This window comes from Aedes albopictus, chromosome 3 (genome assembly GCF_035046485.1).
Source record: "Aedes albopictus strain Foshan chromosome 3, AalbF5, whole genome shotgun sequence".
Taxonomy (NCBI): domain Eukaryota; kingdom Metazoa; phylum Arthropoda; class Insecta; order Diptera; family Culicidae; genus Aedes; species Aedes albopictus.
Window position 1 is genome coordinate 436,259,228 of NC_085138.1, and position 19,278 is coordinate 436,278,505.

The 19,278-nt window shown below is 42.1% G+C and overlaps 1 protein-coding gene across 2 annotated transcripts; it reads right to left on the reverse strand.

Moving 5' to 3' along the window:
• Window positions 1-1,021: 1,021 nt before the first annotated feature.
• On the reverse strand, window positions 1,022-17,983 carry LOC109426045 (MAPK regulated corepressor interacting protein 2). 2 transcript variants are annotated; one of them, XM_019701485.3, is made up of 5 exons: window positions 17,700-17,980; window positions 17,416-17,509; window positions 8,785-8,909; window positions 2,035-2,094; window positions 1,022-1,968 (listed from the first exon to the last, which is right to left on the reverse strand). In XM_019701485.3, the coding sequence occupies exons 1-5, from the start codon at window positions 17,749-17,751 to the stop codon at window positions 1,784-1,786; spliced, it is 516 nt and encodes a 171-aa protein (XP_019557030.3). In that variant the 5' UTR covers window positions 17,752-17,980; the 3' UTR covers window positions 1,022-1,783. The 2 variants fall into 2 exon arrangements, with proteins under 2 accessions (XP_019557030.3, XP_062712535.1); XM_062856551.1 differs by having other exon boundaries at window positions 1,022-2,094; window positions 17,700-17,983.
• Window positions 17,984-19,278: the final 1,295 nt, after the last annotated feature.

Genomic DNA, 19,278 nt, shown 5'->3' on the forward strand with positions numbered 1-19,278 from the left:
ATATTCTTATTCCAAAAGGTCTAAAAATTCTATCAAAACACCTAGAAACACATTTTTTCGCATATCTCTGCCAAACCATAATGAAATCGTTCCAATTTTTATTGATGAGTAGCTGACCTGATTATGTGTCGAACCCATACAGATTTGTTTGGGCTCTTAACTCGTGCTCAGAAAAAGACCCACTGCGAACTTTTGCCCCGTGCGAACTTTTGCCCCGCATTACTCTACAAGGTAATATTTGAAACACTACTGTGACATCTAAGCGAAATGAATATGTGTATGCCCGGTTTTTTTTAACATTAACATTATACCGTAGTAAATTTAGTTTTTTGCAGTAAATATTTACAAATATATTATAATAAAATAAATGAAAAAAATAGTTGAATTTAGAAAATTATGCCAGTTTTATTAGAATTGAATTCAGCATCAAAATGGTTGCAACATTCAAACATGTAACATATTAAAGTTTTTTTTTTTATTTCTTTATTATAGAGATTTTTAGCCATTGGCTATATTAATGTTTTAATTCGAGGTCTCACCAGTTATAACCTGGAGATATTTTATGATTAGAATAAGATCATTTTTCTAAACAGAAAAACATCAAAACTATTGTGAAATAATTACAAGTATTAATTTATCAAAAAATCATAGAAACACAATTACTAAACAATGATTCATAAACATACAAAGTTAAGAAGATACTGAGTCCTAGTTTGAAAGAACAAGACACATCAATTCTAGTTTAGCGTGGGACATTTCTTTCCAATTAACACATTTTAGCTCAGTTGTCAACAGTGTTTTGTAGCAAACATGTTTTATTAGACTTCGTCAATTTCTTACTTCAGTTCCATAACATATCTAAATACTAAATCTATTTCAGTATAATCACTTTTCACAAACAGTTGCTATCGCTTTCATGCATCCTACTAGTTCAGCACATAATCATTGCAATTCCAAGTGTTTCCTTCTCCCATCGGTAGTAGCTCTTAATCTGCTCACAGGCTCTCAGCTAATAACTCGCAAGGTTCACGGTTTGTACTCCTTCTCCTAATCCAATTTGAGATACATATGACTAATTTTTGGAGAACGATCCCAACTATGAACTAGCTTTTCCCCCTGTTCTTAAACGAAAAAAAAACATACAAATTAAGCGTGAAATCTTAGGCCGTAGTGTCCAGAGTAACGTGACAAATGGACTTGATGGTACCGCTCTAAAATAATTTGTTTTTTGGCAAGAGAACTAGGAACCAATTTGATGATCAGGTGTGAAAACATAAAAACTATAGGAAACCAAACCAGCAGCTATTCAATAATCACCCATTCGCACAAGACGCTTTCAATCGTGCTGACATTCCTAAATGCTTGCTAAAGCTGATCACAGAAACACGCCCTAGAAGTCAACCGCCGCGCCGCTTGCACCCCACTTCTCTTCTTGTCCTGTGTGTCTTGATGTTTCCTTAATGCCTACAGGCTACTCCTTCGCTATGTGCTGTTCTAGCATACTGATTCTGAACTGATAATTATGCACCATTTGATTTCCGCCAACTGTTGCTCTGTACGCCCCATCAGAGTTTCGAAAGGTACCGCTAATATTCCGAATTAGTTGCTTTCACAGATTTTCATATAGTGTGTATCCTATAAGGTTGATTAGTTTCACGATAGGTTTTTTAAGTATTCTTTTTGTTTGTTTGTCTTGTCTTGTGTGTAAAACTGTGTGTGTATTTTGGTTTCTTATGCGATTTGTTGTGCTGTCTTGCTTCTACTTATGTTACAACTCAGACTTTCACAGGTTTTTGGTAATATTGTTGAATATTCTCCTCCCCCACCAGGATTCCAGATCGAACGGTTTGAAGTCGACCAGCACCGGACTGGGCGGGTCGTTGTAGTACAGGGTGGTGGTACTACTGTTGGAACCATTCGACGACATCGAACTGGTGCTGCAGGATGATGAGAGGGAGGTGTTCGAACCTGAAAGCGAATGAGATTCATACATTAGCTGTGAAAGATATACGAGAGTGTGCATAGTCGCCTTACTCATACTGTCTGGCGATCCTGGGACGTCATAGGGATTGGACGCCATCACCATGTTCCACGCTGAAAATGGAAGAAAAAGGAAGCGTCGTTAGTTACCAGTTACGGCATTCGTAAAAATATCTCTCACTGTTCGTCATCAGAAGCAGAGCAAAACAAGGCATAAACGTTTCGTAATTTATTTATAGCACAAATCACTTTCGCTGTCGTTAGCGTGTGTCGCGTTTCATTGAGTAAACACTCATTTCCGAAGCTTACATCTATTGTGTTTTTTCGGACGCAAAGGAAACGGACGATAAATAACCATAATGTAAACTCTCCTCATATTGACGACATTGAAAGTTCACCAAGGGTTTTGACTCTTGGTATGAATATTGCAAAAAAAAAATCCTTGTTTTAACACGGTTTCTCCCAAGTCTCTCCTACATTTTCGGGAAAACTTCTCATATATTGTTGCCAAATTCCTCGGAAATCTGTTCAAAAGTTCTTCGGAAGTCTGCTCAAGAGATTCTCGAGTATACCTCCAGGAGTTACTCGGAGAAATGGAGTTCCTAGGAAATTCCTCAATGTAATCCTCGACATTCCTCCAGGAGTTCCTCGAAAACTCCTCCAGAAGTTCCTCGGGAATTCCTATTGCAGTTTCTCGGGAATTCTTCCAGGAAATCTTCAGGAATTCCTCCAGGAGTTCTTAGAGAATTCTTTAAGAAGCTTCTCGAGAATTCCTTCTGGAGTTACTCGGGAATATCTTACGGGGTTCATCGAGAATTCTTTCAAGAATTCATCGGGACATTCTCCAAGAGTTCCTCGAAAATTCCTCCAGGAGCTCCTCGAAAATTCCTCCAGAAGTTTGCCGAGAATTTCTTAGGAACTCCTCCAGGAGTTCCTCGAAAATTCGTCCTGGAGTTCCTTGGGAATTCATCCTGAACTTCCTTGGACATTCATTCAGGAAATCCTCAAGAATTCGAGAATTTGTAATTTCTCCAGGAGTTCCTAGGAAATTCCTCCCTGTAATCCTCGGTATTCCTCCAGGAGTTTCTCGAAAACTCTTCCAGAAGTTCCTCGAGAATTCCTCTTGGAGTTTCCTGGGAATTCCTCCAGGACTTCTTTGACAATTCTTTAATAAGCTTCTCGAGAATTCTTTCTGGAGTTCCTCGGGAATTCCTTCAGGGGTTCATCGTGAATTCCTTCAGGAGTTCCTCGCGAATTCTTTCAGGAGCTCCTCGAGACATTCTCCAAGAGTTTCTCGAAAAATCCTACAGGAGTTCTTCGGCAATTCCTCCAGAAGTTTACCGAGAATTTCTTGAGAATTCCTCCAGCAATTTCTCGGGAATTCCTCCGGGAGTTCCTTGGGAAATCATCCTGGACTTCCTTGGACATTCCTCCAGGAATTCCTCGGGAATTCCGTTAAGGGATCCTAGAGAGTTAACTCCCCCAGGAGTTTGCTGAGAATTTCATCAGGAGTTCTTCGGAAATTCCTCAAAGAAATCCCCAGCAATTTCTCCAGGAGTTCTTCGGGAATTCCTCCAGGAGTTCTTTGATAATTCTTTAAGAAGCTTCAGAAATTCCCTGTGAATTCTATCAGGAGCTCCTAGGGACATTCTCCAAGAGTTCCTTGAAAATTCCTCCAGAAGTTTGCCGAGAATATCTTGGGAATTCCTCCAGGAGTTCCTCGGAAGTTCCTTGGGCGTTTATCCTGGACTTCCTTAGGCATTCCTCTAGGAGTTCCTCGGGAATTTTTCTAGGTGTTCCTCGAAAATACCTCCATGAGTTCCTCGCAAACTCCCCCAGGTGTTTGCTGAGAATTTCATTAGGAGCTCTTCGGAAATTCCTCCAAAAGATCCTCTGTAATTTCCCTAGAAGTTCCTTGGAAATTCTTCCGTGTAATCCTCGGCATTCCTCCAGAAGTTCCTCGAAAAACCCTCCAGAAGTTCGTAGGGAATTCCTCTTGAAGTTTCTCGGGAATTCCTCCAGGAGTTCTTTGGGAATTCCAGGAGCTCCTCAGCAATTCCTCCAGAAGTTTGCGAGAATTTCTCCAGGAGTTCCTCCTAGAGTTCCTTGGGAATTCATCCTGGACTTCCTTGGACATTTCTCTAGGAATTTCTCGGGAATTATGTTGAGGGATCCTCGAGAATTCCTCCAGGAATTCCTCGGGAATTTATCCAGGTGTTCCTCGAAAATACCTCCAGGAGTTCCTCGTGAACTTTCCCAGGAGTTTGCTGAGAATTTCATCAGGAGTTCTTCGGAAATTCCTCTAAAAGATCCTCTGTAATTTCTCCAAGAGTTCTTAGAAAATTCCTCCATGTAATCCTCGGCATTCCTCTAGAAGTTCCGCGATAAATCTTCCAGAAGTTCCTCGGGAATTCTTCTTGAAGTTTCTCAGGACCTCCTCCAGGAGATCTTGGAAATGCCTTCAGGAGTTCTTTGAGAATTCTTTAAGAAGCTTTTTGAGAATTCCTTTTGACGTTCCTCGGGAATTCCTTCAGGGGTTCATCGTGAATTCCTTCAGGAGTTCCTCGTTAATTCTTTCAGGAGCTCCTCAGGACATTCTCCAAAAAATCCTTAACCCTAAAAGGGATACCTTCATGGCCTCAGTTTCGTCACCTCGCTGAATGTGTTCCATCAAAGACGAGCTCTGAAAGGCGCCTGGGATCCAATGGACCCCAGGTATCCCTTTTAGGGTTAAAAATTCCTCCAGGAGTTCCTCGACAATTCCTCCAGAAGTTTGCCGAGAATTTCTTGGGAATTCTTCCAGGAGTTCCTCGGAATTCCTCCTGGAGCTCTCTGGGAATTCATCCTGAACTTCCTGGAAATCCTCGAGAACTCCGTTAGGGGATCCTCGAGAATTTCTCCAGGAATTCCACGGGAATTTCTCCAGGTATTTCACAGAAATACCTCCATGAATGCCCCGCAAACTCCCCCAGGAGTTTGCTGAGAATTTCAACAGGAGTTCTTCTGAAATTCCTCAAAAAGATCCTTTCAGTAACAAATTTTGCAAACGACGTATAATCAATGCTACACCATTGATTCTCCAAGAGTTCCTTGAAAATTCCTCCAGGAGTTCCTCAGCGATTCCTCCAGAAATTTGCCGAGAATTTCTTGGGGATTCCTCCAGGAGTTCCTCGGGAATACCTCCTGGAGTTCCATGGCAGTTTGTCCTGAATTTTCTTGGACATTTCTCGAGGAATTCCTCGGGAATTCCGTTAGGGGATCGTCAAGAATTTCTCCAGCAGTTCCTCGGGAATTTCTCCAGGTTTTCCTCGAAAATACCTCCATGAGTTCCTCGCAAACTTCCTCAGGAATTTGCTGAGAATTTCATCAGGAGTTCTTTGGAAATTCCTCAAAGAGATCCTCTGTAATTTCTCCAGGAGTTCCTGGGAAAATCCTCCTTGAGTTTATCAAGAATTATTCTAGAAGTTCCTCGGGAATTTCTGCAAGAGTTCAGCAGAAATCCTTCCACGAGTTCCTCGAAAATTCTTTCTAGAGTTATTCGGAGATCTCTTCAAGAGATACTTGGGAATTCCTCCTGAAGTTCCTCGGGAATTCCTAATGGAGTTTTTCGAGATATCCCCCAGGAGCTTCTCGATCATTACTTCAGGAGTTCTTAAAGAATTCCTTTAGAGTTTCATCAAGAATTTCTCCAGAATATCATCGGTAATTCTTCCGGGAGTTTCTCGAAAATCGCTGCAGGAGTTTCTCGAGTATACCTCCAGGAGTTCTTCGGGAATTCCTGAAGGAAATCTCTCTAGGAGCTCCTAGAGAATCTTTCTCGCATTTTATCGGAAATTCTTCAAGAGTTTATCAGAAATTTATCTAAATGACCTTCAGGAAATCCTCTGGAATTCCCGTGAACTTAGAAGAATTCCCGACGAACTCTTGGATGGATTCCCGAGGAACTCCTATAGGAATTTCAGAGGATCTCCTGGAGGAATTCCCGATGAAATCTTGGAGGAATTCTCGGGCAACTCCTGGAGAAATTCCCGAAGAACTTTTCTTGAAAATTTCCTGGAGGAATTCTAGAGTATTCCTGGGAGATATTCCCGAAGAACTTGTTGAAAAATTCCCGCGTATCCCCTGGAAGAACTCCCAAGGAACTCCTGGAGGAATTCCTCAGGATCTCCTGGAGGAATTCTTGATCAATTCTTAGAGGAATTTCCAGGAACCTCCTGAAAGAATTCACGAGATCTTCTGGAAGGATTCTCGTGATCTCCTGGAGAAATTCCCAAGGATTTCCAAGAATATTTCCCGAACAACATCTGAAAGAGTTCCTGAGGAACTCCTGAAGGGAAGGAATTCCCGGGAAATCTCTGGGAGTATCAAGATTAACTCTCGGGGACTTATGAAGAAATTCCCGAAGGATCTGCTGGAGGAATTCTCGCAGATTTCCTGGAGAATCATCAAGGATCCCCTGAAAAAAATCCATTGACGAATTCCTGAAGTAAAATCTGGAGGGAGTTCTCGGATATTTTATGTAGTTATTCCCTTTCAAATCATGAAGTAATTCCCAGGGTAATCAATTGTTGCAGGAATGTTTCTAAAGGTGTTCCCGTGGTATTCGTAGGGAAGCCATGGAGGGACTCCCAGGATACTCCTGGAGAAATTCCTCCCAGGAATTCCTGGAGGGATTCTCGATGAACTCGTGGTAGAATGACTTCTGGAAGAAATCTCCAAGAACTGTGTAACTGGAGGAAATCCCGAGGAACTCCTAGACGAAATTTCCGACGAGCTCTTGGATGATATCCTGAAAGAATTTCCGATGGGATTCCCGAGGAACTCCTGGAGAATTTCCGAGGATTTCCTTGAGGAATTCCCGAGGGACTCCTGGAGGAATTTACGATGAATTTCTAGAGGAATTTCCGAGGAACTGCTGAAAGAACTCCCGAGGAACTGCTGGAGGTATTCCGAGAAACTCTTTAAGGAGTTTCTGTAAGGAGTTCCTGAAAGGATTTCCGATGAATTCCTGCTGGAATACTAGATGAACTCCTGGATCCTCCTTCCTCGCGAATTCCCTGAAGGATCGCCAAAGATCTTCTGGCGGAATTCCCAAGGAACTCCGGGAGGAATTTCCATGGAACACTTGAAGAAATTCCCGAGGATCTCCTGGAGAAATTCCCGAGATATTCCAAGAGGAGTTTCCAGTGCACTCCTGGAGCAATTCACGAAAGATCTTCTGGAGGAGTTCCCGTGATCTCCTGGAGCAATTTTCGAGGAATTCCCAAGGATGTCCAAGCATATTTCCCGAAGAACATCTGGCGAAGTTCCTGAAGAACTCCTGACAAAATTCCCGGGAAATCTCTGGGAGCTCCAAGATTAACTCTTGGGGACTTCTGTGGATATTGCCTGTCAAATCTTGTAGAAATTCCCAGGGTAATCCTAGAGGGTTTCTACCACAACTGCTGCAGGAATGTTTCTAAAGATGTTCCCGTGGTATTCGTAGGGAAGCCATGCCCGAGCAGAAGAAAATAACAAGTGAATAACATATCAAGGTATTTATCTAAAATACTACCATACCCTGATATGCCCTTCATTAGGTGGTAATAAGAGGTAAAATATCAAAAACGAATACCAACATTTTGTATAAATAACACCTACAAAATAACAAGTCTTGTTATTTATATAATGAATGCATACCTAAGATTTAAAGTGCTGTATTTGTTAACCAAAAGTTATTGAATAACAAACTAATAACATTTCTTGTTATTAAATGTTATATTTGTTAGATGACTTCATGATGTAAAAGCAAATATTGTTCTTCGGTTATTTTCTCTGCTAAACCAACAAATACTACATAAATACCAAACTCTGCTCAAATACCTGAAACTGTTATTGCGATGTTCTCATGACATTTCGTAGAATACCGCAGCAATAACAATTTTAGGTATTAGAGCACATGTTGCTCTTCGCATGGTATTTGTAAGGTATGCCCTTCTGCTCGGGTGGTGGAACTCCCAGGATACTCATGGAGAAATTTCCGTGAAACTCCCAAAGGAATTCCTGAAAACTCCGGAAGCAATTCCCGGGATACTTCTGGGGGAATGCCGGGGGAGGGCACCTGGACTAGTTCTCGGGAAACTCCACGAGGACTTCCCGGTGAACTAAGGAAATTGTCTTCGAATTTCGACTGTTGGTGATTATGTTGGAAGGGGAATGGCGTTCAGTCTTTGGAGGAATGGCGTTCAGTCTTTGGAGGAATAACTCAAAAACGGATTCTTAAGCTTTCATACGACGTTTCGTTATTCCTCCAAAGACTGAACACCGTTCCCCTTCCAACATAAGGAAATTGTTGTAAAACTCCTGGAGGAATCCCAGAAGGTACTTCATGAGGATGACCTGTCCTAAGGTATAGATAGAGGATCTGGTCGGGCTATCACCTTTGGTATAGCTTCCGGTGGGAGAGCATTCCCCACTCAGCCGCCGGTTGCCAGAACAGGCTGTTCCACTCTACAACAAAATTGTTTGTTGGGCTTGTCATTTTGAACTGTATTAACGCCAAGAAAAAAAATAATGTATTGCCCCTCTTTTGGCAACAGCATGCATTGAACATATAAAAGAAAAACATTTCAATCAAAAACAATAAACTGCCAATGCGAACAATGTTGTGCACAAATCCCACTTCGAATACCCGCGTGAGAGGACACCGAAGTGACGCTATCACCACAAGGCATAATAACAATCGAACAAAAAGAGCAAAGTCATTCGCAGTTCAGAAGAACTCTCTCCCAGACAGACGGTAGTAACAATAACAGCAATACTCACAGTCATTGATATATTTTATCAGCTCTTCGTGCTGCGGGCTGAGATGCTCTGGCTCTGATTGCTGCTGTTGCTGCGCTCGATGCGCCGATGACTTTTTCGTCGTCTGAAACACCGGCCGGGGTATGCTGCAAGTGAGAGATATCGAGAAACGGTTATCAGATAATGTTGATCATGTTCGAGATGGCTGAATGTTCTATTGTAAAAGCTAAGGTTTCAGTTGTAACGTTGTAACTACTAACGGAAGCGATAGAGACAGTTTCTTTTCCTCTTAGAAAGCAGATTAAAATAAACACGTCAATCAGTTCTTTTTCTGACCGCGTTCTAGTCAAACACAACATCCGTATAACAGGCAAAGGCAGTGGAAACAAGGGCAAGACAAGCAAGTTATGTAAATTATCTCTTATCGCATCAAGCGTTCGCGCGCGCACACATGTGGACCTCCGCACACGTGATGAAGGCATTCCCTACTCGCTACTACTGTCTCCGCGTAGTCCATCGTTCATCCAAAGCAAAGTTTCTTTTTTGGTTGAACAAACATGGCACTTGAGTTGAAGCAATCGAGAGCATCGAAAATAGATCGAATGTCTCTGGGTGTCCCTTCGGAATGGTTGTTTTCCATGTTGTCAAGCAGAAGAACCAAAGCGGAGACCAAAGCGTTGACGGACGGACGGACGGACGGGAATTTTCGAGAGTGCACGCTTGTTTACTCGAGCGAGAGCCGAAATCTTATCTATCCGACCGGATAAACTTTTCCGTAGGCTGCGTCGCTCGTGGTGTCACCAGAAAAGCTGCGATCGATTCACCTACGGCGATATACAGTGTATCAAACAATTGTTCGTACAGCAAATTTTTTGTCAAAATAATTTTTCATTCAAATGTTTATAACTGTTTTATACGTCAATCAAAAACGCTGAAATTTTGACCAATCATAAACTATATATTGCAGCTCCATTGGTAAAATTTTGAGCGAGATCGAATAAATTTTCAGAAAGTTATAGAACTTTTAGTAAAACTTTTAGGATTTTTGAACACATTTTTAAAACATTATATCTCAATATGTAGTAGATGAAACTTTTTCAATCTTTTTTGTGTTACAGCTTATACCTAAGGCTTTCATATGCAGCTTCGTTTGAGGTTTTATATTCACTACATAAAATATGAAAAATGTGCTTATGTAGTTGACGATGTTTTAAAATTTACCATATTTTGCTCATAACCTGCCAAGCGTTTTCCACCAATAAAAGTGCATTAACTGAACGTAAAGTCCATAGGGTCTACTCTTCATATGTAGTTTAGTAGGTATAACTGTATAAAAATATTACATTAAGAGAGTTCAAAAAAGTTGAAAACACTTGGCACATTTATTGAACAAAATATGATAAACTTCCAAATGACACTCTGAACATATACAGATTTTTCATATTTTTTGTAGTGGATATAAAACCTCAAATAAAGCTGCATATGAAAGGCTTAGGTATAAGCTATAACACAAAAAAATGAAGCAGTTTCATCTAGTACATATTGAGATATAATGTTTTAAAAATGTGTTCAAAAATCTTTTAAGTTCTACTAAAGTGTCTATAACTTTCAGAAAACTTATTCGATCTCACTCAAAATTTCACCAATGGAGCTTTAATATACGGGTTATAATTGGTCAGCGATTTTGATTGACGTATAAAAAAGTTATAAACATTTAAATGAAAAATTATATTGACCAAAAAATAACTGTACGGACAATTGTTTGATACACTGTAGGGTTTTCAACTAATTCCCGTCTGTGTAAGCACCGACCAATAAGGATCGTTTTATTCTTGCACCTCGTCTAACGCTTCATGGCCAATTTTTTTTCCGGGAATGGAGCCCATCTTCAGCATAGTGTTCCCATTTTCAAAGTTAATAAGCGTCTTTTGTTTAGTTTATTATTTCTGTATTTTTTGTTAGGAGTGAACATGCATGATAACAAAAATAACGGCAACAATTGATGCTTGAATGAATGAAAACAGCTCTGCCACCGTTCCAAATGTTCTGGCAATAATGTCCATGTCGTCCGCAAAGCACACAAATTGTCCGGATTTTGTGAAAATTGTTCCCCGGCTGTTGAGCCCTGCTCGTCGCATCACACCCTCCAGAGCGATGTTGAAGAGTAGGCATGAGAGTCCATCGCCTTGTCGCAGTCCCCGGCGAGATTCGAATGAACTGGATAGTTCAGCCGAAACCCTTACGCAGTTTTGCACACCGTCCATCGTTGCTTTAATCAGTCTAGTCAGCTTCCCAGGAAAGCCGTTTTCGTCCATGATTCTCCATAGCTCTGCGCGGTTGATACTGTCGTATGCCGCTTTGAAGTCGATGAACAGGTGATGCGTTAGGACCTGGTATTCACGGCATTTCTGGAGGATTTGCCGTACGGTGAAGACCTGGTCCGTTGTCGACCGGCCGTCGATGAAGCCAGCTTGATAACTTCCCACGAACTCATTCGATTTAGGTGACAGACGACGGAAGATGATCTGGGATAGCACTTTATAGGTAGCATTCAAAATAGTGATCGCCCTGAAGTTCTCACATTCCAAATGGTCGCCTTTCTTGTGAATGGGGCAGATTACCTTCCACTCCTCCGGTAGCTGTTCGGTTCCCCAGATCCTGACTATCAGCCGATGCAAACAGGTGGCCAACTTTTCTGGGCCCATCTTGATGAGTTCAGCTGCGATACCATCCTTACCAGCTGCTTTGTTGGTTTTGAGCTGGTGAATGGCATCCTTAACTTCCCTCAGCGTGGGAGTTGGTTCATTTCCGTCCTCCGCTGCACTGGCGTCGTCGTTTCTTCCGTTGCCGTGGGCTCCCGTGCCTACGTTCTCTACGCCGTGCTGCTTCCACCTTTCGATCACCTCACGTCCGTCCGTCAAGAGGCCTCCGTCTTTATCCCTGCATATTTCGGCTCGCGGCACGAAGCCGTTGCGAGATGCGTTGAGCTTCTGATAGAACTTCCGTGTTTCTTGGGAACGGCACAGCAGTTCCATTTCTTCACACTCCGCTTCTTCCAGGCGGCGCTTTTTCTCCCGAAAGAGGCGGGTCTGCCGTTTCCGCTTCTGTTTATAACGTTCCACGTTCTGTCGAGTCCCTTGCTGTCTGTATCGCTCCACATTCTGTCGGGTTCCATGCTGCAGCATTACCGCCCTCGCTACATTCTTCTCCTCCAAAACCGTTCTGCACTCTTCGTCGAACCATTCGTTCCGTCGATTCCGTTCCACTTACCCGATGGTGCTCTCGGCTGCGTCGTTGATGGCTGCTTTCACTGTACTCCAGCAGTCCTCTAGAGGGGCCTCATCGAGCTCGCCCTCGTCTGGCAACGCGGCTTCGAGATTCTGCGCGTATGCTGAGGCGACATCCGGTTGCTTCAGTCGCTCTAGGTTGTACCGTGGCGGTCGCCGTACCGTACATTGTTGATGACGGAGAGTTTTGGGCGCAGTTTCACCATCACCAGATAGTGGTCGGAGTCGATTTTGGCGCCACGATAGGTCCTGACGTCGATAATGTCGGAGAAGTGCCGTCCGTCAATCAGAACGTGGTCGATTTGAGATTCCGTATGCTGTGGTGCTCTCCAGGTGTAACGATAAGGGAGGCTGTGTTGGAAAAAGGTGCTACGTATGGCCATATTTTTGGAGGCGGCGAAATCAATGAGTCGTAGGCCGTTTTCGTTTGTCTGCTGGTGGGCGCTGAACTTACCAATCGTCGGTCTGAATTCCTCCTCCTGGCCTACCTGAGCGTTCAAATCACCTATGATGATCTTGACGTCGTGGCTTGGGCAGCGATCGTACTCGCGTTCGAGCTGCGCGTAAAATGCGCCCTTGTCATCATCAGTACTTCCGGAGTGTGGGCTGTGCACGTTTATTATGCTGAAGTTGAAGAATCGGCCTTTGATCCTCAACCTGCACATTCTTTCGTCGATCGGCCACCAACCGATCACGCGCCTCTGCATATCACCCATCACGATGAAAGCTGGTCCCAGCTCGCGTGTGTTGCCGCAGCTCTGGTAGATGGTATCTAAACGTTCGCACTATGGATCCTGTCCAACACACCTCCTGCAGCGCTACGATGCCGAACCCGCGGTCCTTCAGTAGATCGGCGAGTATGCGGGTGCTCCCAATGAAGTTGAGAGATCGGCAGTTCCACGTACCGAGTTTTCAATCGCAAGTCCTTTTTGTTCGCTGGGGTCGTTGCCGTTGGTCTTGGTTCGTATTATTCTGTTGCTGATTTTCCGTTACAATGGGTTTTTACGGCTGGCTCGTAGGGCCTGACACCAACCCCCTACTTTCCGGAGGACCATAGTGCACAGTTGAGCTTAGAGTCCTTCCCTGGCACTCGGACGTAGATCAGCCGCCCCTAACATGGGAATTAGACGCTGTTGTGAGCCGCTCCTCCTGGAGAACAGACGCTCAGGTTTACCGAAGCAAACCCCCTCTTCCCTGTCAGCCTACGACCAAAGTTCCCACCGGGGTTGGTTACCCGATCTACCCTAAGGTTGCTCATAGTTTCCGGCCTTCACAATAAGTATGATTGTTTAATTGATTAGAGATTCCTTCAAGGATTTATCCAAGAATTCCACTATTTTCTTAGCGGTAACTTAATTGATTCCTTATGGGATTCTTCCACATGTTAATTTTCTTCCTGGTCTTATGTCCATACTGAAACGAAGCCTGCTTCTCGGCTTGATGTCCTATGAGTACTGATGTTTTGTGGCTTCTCAGTCTTTACAAAATCAAAACGCTGGTATTTTCGTTTGTCCGACGTTTCGGTCCGTTTACGACCTTTTTCAGGGACTCAATAGTTACAGTGTTCTCGTCCAGTGTGGTTTTGGCTCGACGTTCGCACTGGAACATGGCCTGCCTCTCTTCAACTTAAAGTTATTAATTCAAGGGCTTTCTTTGCCTGCCATTGCATGAATTTGTACATTGTGAGGCAAGGACAATGAAACACTAATGCCCGGGGAGTCAAGAAAATTTTCTCGACCGGAACGGGAATCGAACCCGCCATCTCCAGATTGGCAATCTGTAGCCTTAACCACTAGGCTAACTGGATGCCCTATCGGAAAGAAAACTCGATCCAAAGTTAGCACTCCGGAACTTAGTACCTAACCCGAGAACGGTCACCATTGCTTTTCCAAGCTTTGGAGCTTTTGTAGCTTGATATCTTGGACAGGTACGAAGATGCGAAGATTCGAACTCGTCTCCCATAGCTGTTTCCTGATTTTTCAGGGATTTCTCTCTGGATTTTTCAAATATTCCTCCCTCAATTTTTTATGGATCTTTTCCCGGGATTCCACTCGGTATTTTTTTCTGTACTTATTTTGAGACTTCTCCGAGATTCTTCTATGAAAATTCGTCCCGGGATTTTTTTAGAGATTTCTATAGGGATACCTACAGATTTTCTTTCAGCAATTTTCATCTCGGATTTTTTTTTTCAACTATTTTTATTTTACATATTTTTTTCGCGAATTTATCGAAGATTTTTACATGGATTTTCCCTCTAATAACCCAAAGATTCCTTCTAATGTTTCTCTATAGATATATCCAGTGATTTATTCAGGAACTCCTCCATATATTCGGCCAAGATTCTATCCAGGACATATCTTGAGATTTTCTCAAAGATTCCTCCTGAGAATCTCTTCTCAAAATTCTTCCATTGATTCCTCCTTCTATTCTTCTAATGTGTTATCCGCAATTCTCGGGTTCTTCCCAGCATTCATTCAAAAATTCTTCGCAGAAATCCTCCATTTTTTCACCATTACTTTTGAAATATTTTAAGAGATTTTTTCAACAATTACTTCGTGGATGTCTCCTGAGATTTCTTAAACGATTTTTTTTAATCCACCAAGAATATTTCCCAGATTCCTCTCAGGATTACTTCTTTCGTTCCTTCAGGGGTTCACCCAAGAATCTCTTCAAATCCCTCAGATATTACTGCAAGGACTATTACCGAGATTTCTTCAAAGATTCATCCCAAACATTCTCCGGAAATTCTTTTCTAGATTCCTACTACTCAGTCGCGTGATTCCAACAGAGATTTCGCATGATTTTTTTCGCCGATTTTCCCAAAATCAGGTGTTTCTTCATGATTTTTGCCGGATTTGTTTAGCGCTCCCTCCCGGCTGTCCTCTCGATATTTTTCTAGGATATCTGGGATTCTCTCCAGAGATTTTTTCTAATACTGTCAAAGGATACTGTCAAATATTTCTTCATGATTTCCATAACTGTGTATATTCCTACAAAATACTTAAGATAAGATGTACATGGGATGTCCCATTAGAGTCGCAATGCCAGGAGGAAGAAGATAAGCAAGAAGGGAAAGTACCAGCACTCGAATTTTGTTAATATGGACAATTGATCTTGAGCTTGAGCTTGATTGACTGCCCGTGGATGCTACTCCAGTATCGCCAGACCAGCTACACTCACACCAGGAACCAATGAGATATTTGACAGGGACTAGCAGGCATCTTCAGTGTGTGACTGTTGGTGAACTTATATTTTAGACGACAAAGGCGTCTGCCACATCAGGTTGCAGGTCAATGTGGGTAAGGGGAAGGAAGTGATGATTGCAATGGGTTGTATCCTCATCAGATCGAATATACCTTTGCGTCTGCACAAACTCATGGGTATGTCGGAGTGTTGGTTGGCTGAAGGTTCACACATTAGTGCGTGAATGCCAGGCGTAAGGTGAAAGATTAGTGTTTTAATTACTCTGAAGATAATGCGGACAGTTCACCTAGCTCGTAGGGGTTGTCTGATAGATTATGCTGTAAAAGTTGAAGGTAAGGAAAACGGATTTTCAACCGATGGCTATGAACATGTGAAAATCCATGAGCTGTATTATGTAGAGTGTATATGGAAAGTCTATAGGTACACAGATCGAAAAAATAGTGTAATAGTAGTTTACGCAACAAGGTGCAGAATGAGGACTTTTACAGCACGATAATGGATAATGTCGACGAGTGCTGGAAAAATCGAGTTCTGCACCGAGTTGCGTACAACGTTTTTTGCAATTTCATAAATTACCCTTTAGAAAAGTTTTTAACAAAACTTATTCATCAAAATGCAAACGTATGTTCATAGCCATGTTGAAGAAAGTCTGATCATAACAGGATATACTGTGCAGTTGTCACAATTTTTAAAAACTGCGTTAAGAAGTTTACCAAATCTGAAAACAGTGCTGTAATGGTTCATTACGCAACCCAAATCAGTGCTGTAATGAACCATTACAGCACTGTTAATTTGGTGTGGGAAAGTAGGTCTTTTCCTGTCAGATTTGCATGAGGTAAAACAGCCTATTACGATGAGAAATTGCAAAAAATTGTTTGGCCTATAATGCACATAATTGGAGCATGGGATATCACAGAAGTTTACATGACATATCATGTAAATGTCATGAACTATCATGTAAACTTCCATTATATGTCATGTAATTCAGCATGACTCCAAGTGTTTACATGACATATAACATAATTTTACATGATATATCATGTAAAACATAATAGTTTGAAGTTTACATGACGGAAATGAAGTTTACATGACGTGTAAACAACGTCACTCCATAAGTATAGGGCGGTGAGAAACAAATCGATTCTAGTAACCAGCCCGATGGAAATAAGTTTGCCAATAGCAAAAGCTATTTCAGTCTGTTATTTGAGCACGTTTACTCTGTAACGCCAAGCGCCTAAGCTTCTGAAGCGGCGCTGGCACGCTCCATGTTGGCCGGCTAAAATACAGTATGCGTCAAAAAAAACTGTGACAATTCTAAAGTTATGCATTAATCTGTTTCTTGACTGAAAATTTTAGATGTGAAGAATTAGCCTAAGTTAAAATTCACAAATAAAAAGAAATTAAAAAAAATTGAAAATTATAGCTCGTTTCGAGCAGTCAAAAATATTGATTTCTCTAAGGTTCTTATTCAAAATGAGAAAAAAAAATCTGTATTAATTTTATTGAAACTTGACTATTTTTACAATTTTCTCAAAACGTTCATCAACTAGAAACATACCATCAAAATATTCCACTTTTTATAGCCACATGCTGTATATGCTGTTATCATCGCGATTCGGCTAACTTAGACACTCCCAATCACAAACAAAAGTTTGATGTATGGAATCGTACCTCCGCCTGACCTGCACCTGATAATTGAATTAGCACACCGGTGTCAGAATAAATGTCTAAACATGAACCCATTCTAATACACCATGCACCACCAAGCATTATGGTTTGAACTTGAGAGCATGAACCGACGACTCATTCCCTTCTCAGACGAAGACGATTACGAAACGAGCCGGCTCGCATCATAAAAAAATGTGGAGAGGAAACACGCAGTATGTTGAACTCCTCGAATTGCCTTGCCCGCCGCCTGCAGCGTTGGAGTTCATCAGGTTAGTCACCAACCGCACGTTCTCATAATTTCACGCTCAACACACATTAGCATTACATAACAACAGAAACAAGAGCCAAAAAGAGTCTCGTGCATAGTGCAAGGGGAGCTTGCACACACAACCCCGCGACCCCCTCGAAACAAAAAGTGCATCCTCTGGCCGCACGTTTTGAGGTTAGGAAGTTGTTATGTAAACTCCCGTCTAAGCCGTGGAGATGGACTCACCTCACTTCACTGGCCATATCACAGTCACCGCCGTTGCTGCTCTTCTTGCCCAGGTCACGCATCAGCTCGAACTTTTCATAGTTCTGTGGAATACCTGTGGGTGGGACGTACCAAAATCCTCAGAATCAATGCACTGCCCTCAAACAAACAAAAATCACAAGCAAATTTTCAAACAGCATTTTAAGGAAAGTCCCTTCCGGTCACGAGAAAAATCGATTGCACAACATTTTGCGCTGTGGCCGTCAGATGATGAGATTTCGTCGTCGCCGGTTTCCTTGCATTACCTCGTCGCGTTTTTGCCACCAGCTTGCTGGGCCCTTTGGACACGGTATACATATTCTTCTGAACACCCGGGAGTTCGACTCTCCACTAAGAACGGTACTAACAAAAAAGCCCTAATCAAGTTCAGACAGACGACGGCCGACCGACAAATTCAATCAGTCATATACGTTCGCGGTTCCCCGATAGCAAATCGAAACTTAATCAACCAGCTCAAGAGTGTGACTACCGTGCCGTGATCCACAGTGGCGAGCGCGAACGCGTATACCTACAGTCAGTGTACGGAGCCGAGGAGACTCTTCTGAAAATGAACGAATGCATGGTACCGCACAGGGGAAAATCTCGCGCTCTCACAGTTCTCTTCTCGCGCGCTAGATAGAACGTAGAAAGCATGGTCGGTGATGAACGAAGTTGCACCGATTCACGTGATAAAAACAGTAGTGGATTCATGCCGGAAAGGGTGATGAATTTTCACATCAAACAAATTGCTACACGGTTAATATGGATTGCATCAGCTGAGAAGGAGTGCAGCAATTACAGAACAACAGAATAACTACACTGTGCTGCATAATTGATCGGACAAACGCCGATTTTCATACAAAATGGCCAAGTTGAAGATGCTGTAACTATGGTTTGCTTTGTTGGATTGAGCTCAATTTTTGACACGGAACTACAAATATGCTGAATTTTGTGTATACAAAGTATAAAATGTTTTCGTTCACAGGTCTGGGCGTGGCAAGGCGTTGAAAAAATTGCAAAAGTGATCGGACAGCGGCACGCGTGTAAATCAAAGGGGTACCGCTGTCCGATCACTTTTGCAATATTTTCAACGCCTTGCCACGCCCAGACCTGTGAACGAAAACATTTTATACTTTGTATACACAAAATTCAGCATATTTGTAGTTCCGTGTCAAAAATTGAGCTCAATCCATCAAAGCAAACCATAGTTACAGCATCTCAAACTTGGCCATTTTGTATGAAAACCGGCGTTTGTCCGATCAATTATGCACCACAGTGTATATAATTACGTATACTTTGGCATAGGGGTGGTGGGGGTAAAATGGACAGGGTACAGTTTCATTTTATTGTTTTTCAAAATGTTTCAAAGATTGAAGCTTATGCCTAAGCATGAATCATTATACTTTTGCTGATCTTGAACATTAAAATCAAATAAACCTGTTCAAGATAACAAAAACTTTAAAAATCACGTGAAAATCGGAAATGATGTAAAATCTGCTAATAGTTGCTAAGGTTTTCTCGTAAGTTATTTTCAAATTATTACAAGTTTTACACCCTAAACCAAAAAAGTCCACGTAGAGGAATATATTTGACAAAAAAAAATTAAGTTTTGGTAAAAAAAAAGTTATGGAAATAATTTTAACAAAATCAGACCGTGGGGGTAAAATGGACAATCGGTTCAAATTTAGCATTAGCATTAGCATTAGCATTAAGCGAGTCGCACAAATTCGTAAGTGGTACAGTCCTAGACCGCTGTTATGAGGGTTGCCTCCTTCCCGTCCGAACCAAAGCACAAAGATTTGGGACTAATCTCTGACTCTTAGACAAGACTGACGCAATCCTCCA